The 3,656-nt window shown below is 60.2% G+C and overlaps 1 protein-coding gene across 1 annotated transcript; it reads right to left on the bottom strand.

The window, feature by feature from the left end:
* Positions 1 to 262: 262 nt before the first annotated feature.
* On the bottom strand, positions 263 to 3,455 carry BARX1 (BARX homeobox 1; the record flags this gene model as incomplete). Its single annotated transcript, XM_082060368.1, has 4 exons — positions 263 to 700; positions 1,057 to 1,141; positions 1,289 to 1,577; positions 3,251 to 3,455. 4 exons carry the CDS (start codon positions 3,453 to 3,455, stop codon positions 536 to 538), a joined length of 744 nt encoding a protein of 247 aa, XP_081916494.1. The 3' UTR covers positions 263 to 535.
* Between the last annotated feature and the right edge of the window lie 201 nt (positions 3,456 to 3,656).

Raw genomic sequence — 3,656 nt, 5'->3', positions numbered from 1 at the left:
CGAGATAGCGGCACGTTTTGTTCTGCCTCAGTAGACCTGCCTACGAACCTGGATTTGAATCTCTAACCTACCTCCTCGAAGAAAAAAAAAGAAAAAAAAGGCATCATATTATTCAAAGCAATAGTTCATAAAATACTTTATTGAAATAAAGTAAATATCTTCGCATTAATAAAACTGATCATAAAATGCAGTTTTCGAATAACTAGGGGCACCACAGGGTTTTAGACTGCGATCAGATGTGAAAAGATGGGATCCAGTGTCCTCCTGGCCGCTCCGGGCCGTCGCACAGTACAAGCGTCCATGGCGCAGCGCTCCGCGGGCGCGGAGAGGAGCGGGAGACGGAGACGCGACCGACCAAAACCGCCCAGTTCACCGGAGACCGAAGGCGACCGTGAGCACGGACCGTGCTGTCCCTTGTCCTCTGCCCCCAGGGCCGCCGCGGGGTTGCGCACACTCGCGGGGCCGGCGCCGGGCTCGGCGGGCAGCGGCCGGAGGGGCGGCCGGGGCCGGCGGCGGTGGGGCCGGGCGGTCGCCCTCACTCCTCCTGGCTGACCTCGGCCGGCGAGCCCAGGCTCTCGGGCGGCTTCTCGGCTTCCCGGGCTCGTTCCTGCTCCGAGAGCTGCTCGCTGCTGGGGATGGAGTTCTTCTTGGGGCGGCCCTTTGGCTTGGTGGGGGACTCCAAGCCGCCCCCCTGCAACACCTGCGAGGCAGGGAGGGAGCAGAAGAGGGGGGCATTCCGCTAAAACCGTGCTGCCCTACGCCCAAGGCAGGAGGAACCTCCCTGTCCCCCGTCCCCCAGATCGAGGTACCGCGTCCGGGCCGTGGCCAGGGGAGCAACCGTGAATGCCGGTCCTGCTCGTCCCGGCCGCGCCGATCGCCCTTCGCACCCGGGGGCCAAGCTGCAAAACCGGGCGGCCTCGGATCGGGGGCGTCCGGCGGGGGCCCAGGCGATACGGGCCTTAAACGCCAGGACCGTAAGTTGTTAGTTGTTTTTTTTTTTTGGCCGGGGCCGGCATGCAGAAGGACGAGCCCGCAGGGCAGAACTCGGACACTTACTATTTTCTTCCATTTCATGCGCCTGTTCTGATACCAAGTTTTCACCTGGAGCTGGCTGAGCCCCAACGATTCGGCCAGGTCTATTCTGCGGGCGAGAGAGAGAGACGGTGAGGCCCGGCAAATTTCATCTCGGCTGGTAGCTTAAATCCTTTTGCCGGAAAAAAAAAAAAATGAGCCCCTATCCCGTCCCGACCCATCTCATCCCCGGTCCGGAGGGTCCGGCATCTCTTACCTATCGGGCGTGGAGAGATATTTCTGCTTCTCGAAGCGCTTCTCCAGCCCCATGAGCTGCAGTTCGGTGAAGACGGTGCGGCTGCGGCGTCCCTTCTTGGCCTTGCTGCCCGGCTCCGGGGGGCCCGGCTCCAGCTTGCCGCGGAGGTGCAGCTCCAGCGGGAGATGGGGCGAGGCGGAGCCGCCCTGCAGCCCCGAGCCGGCGGCCAGCAGCGCCGAGCCCAGCCCCGAGCAGCCCAAGGGAGCCAGGGGGAACTTGAACACGGCTGCCGGCTCCGCCTTTAGTACCGCTGAGGAGGGAGAGAAGGACCGTCAGCGCCGGGCAGCCCTCGGCCCGGCCTCTGGGGATCCCCGGGGCTGCAGGGTGCCTCGTTTTCCCCGGGGATCAGACCCTGCAAGGGAGCCCGGACCCTTCTCTTTCTTTCCCGGCAACGACCCAGCGAGGAGGAGCGGTGTCCCTCGCATCAAGGGTCGGGTTCCCCCAGCTCCGCCGCCTGCGCGGTACATTTTAGCTTTCAACGGGCAGTTGCTAATTACGGAATGGCTTGGGAAGTTACAAGTGGAAATAGTTTAAATCAACTGAAGAGCGTTTCCCTCCACTGCCACCCAACAGCAGCGGCGCCCGCTGCAGCCGGCTGAGCCCCGCCGGGCGTCCCGGCTTTTCCCTCCCGAGCATTTGCGATGCATTTCAGGACACTTTCGACGAGAGAGCAATTTCTATTCCTCCCAGTGCACTGCAGCCTCATGATTTTCTAATGAAGACACTGACAGGGAGAGTTTCCAAAGGGAGCGAGCCCATCCCTGAGGATGTTCCCGGCCCAAGCCGAGGCCGCGCAGCCATTCCACTCCCCGGCGGGCTGGGGCCGCTGCCCGGTCCCGGCTCGGCTCGGTTGGTTCCGGCCCTGCCCAGCCGCCGCTTCCCGGCGCCGCCGCCCCGGCCTGGGCCCGCGAACCCAGCGCTGGTCCCAAATTTAGGGCGCTCCAGGGCCTGATCCTTGTCCCGTTGAACCCGGGCCACAAAGAGCCTTTTATCTGGTCGACTGTTACAAATAGTTCTGCCCATCTTGAAAATAATACTGCTTTCCAGATATTCTAATACACGTTGCTCCCTTGCTGTGAGATTTGGCGCTTTCCTTTTCCTCTTTTATAAGGAAAACAAGAAATAGGGATCCTCCTATTCCGTTCGTTTCAACGGATAAATAGCGACATCTCCGCAGACTAAGATCGCTTAGCTTTCGCAATCACACATTAGATACTGGCGTTAAAAAATACACATTAAGTACTGGCGTTAAAAACAAAACAAAAAGAAAAAAAAAAGAAAAAGAAAAAATAAAAAGAAAGAAAACCCAAACATAAAAACCTATGTCATTAATACGCAGCATTTTTCCTAGATACTATATCAGACTGGATAGAGCACGCTGGGTCCCTCTTAAAATAAATGTAAGTACATTATCTATATATGTAAGTATATTATCTATATATTTGATATATAGATTATGTATCTATGCCGGATTTCCAGCTAAATCTGTGTCCGCAGAGCACCGTGCCGCCTCTTGCAGACATACAGATACATACCCCACTGCGTAGCGATTCACACCTCATCCCAAAAAACACGAAAAAAACAATCAACAACAACGGTCTCCCGTGAAATTCAATGGCCGTTCTGTGCAGGCGGCGTTGGAGCCGTAAATCCGCTTTCTTCAGTTTAGGCCCAAGCTTTTCGCCAGGCTCCAGGCTGGCAGCTTCCCGCGGCACGGCGAGGGGATGCGCAGGGCCGCCAAAGCCCGGTGGCTATTTTTTAGGCAAAATTCACGAAGTTTTCTTCAAGGGGACCAGCTCTAAAACGCGTTCGAGTACATCAGCGGGAAATGCCTGCCCCCCTGCCCCGCTCCCGCAGCCCCCAGTGCGCTCCCTCGCAGCCGCGGGACCCCTCGGGGTTCGGGGACCCCCCCCGGGGACGTACCGAGGTGGTTGTGGTAGGGCCGGGCGGAGAGCAGCGCCTGCACCCCAAACTTGAGCAGCTCCCCGGCCGGCGCGGCCCCCTTGGAGTCCGGGGGGTCGGTGAGGATCTCCTCGATCATGAAGCTGCGGTAGCGATGCGAGCGGTGGTCGGGAAAGGCTTCGGCCGGGAAGTAGTGCCCGGCCCCCAGCTCCAGCGGGTGCTGCATCCTCGTAGCCGCCCGGCGTGGGGGGAGCCCCGGCCGCCCTAGCGCAGCCCCCCAGCCGGCGCTGCTGACAGCCGGGCAGCGGGGCGCCCCGCGGGGGCTCTGCCCATCGCCCCGCCGCCCCCTACCCTGCTCCTGCCCCTACGGGCCGGGCCCGGTATGGGCCCCCCAGCGCGAGTGGCCCGGGACCGCCCTGAGCAGCGC

Source organism: Streptopelia decaocto (genome assembly GCF_964273445.1).
Source record: "Streptopelia decaocto genome assembly, chromosome: 8".
In the NCBI taxonomy this organism is placed as follows: domain Eukaryota; kingdom Metazoa; phylum Chordata; class Aves; order Columbiformes; family Columbidae; genus Streptopelia; species Streptopelia decaocto.
The sequence above is the reverse complement of the archived record's forward strand: the minus strand, read 5'-3'. Positions and strand labels throughout refer to the sequence as shown.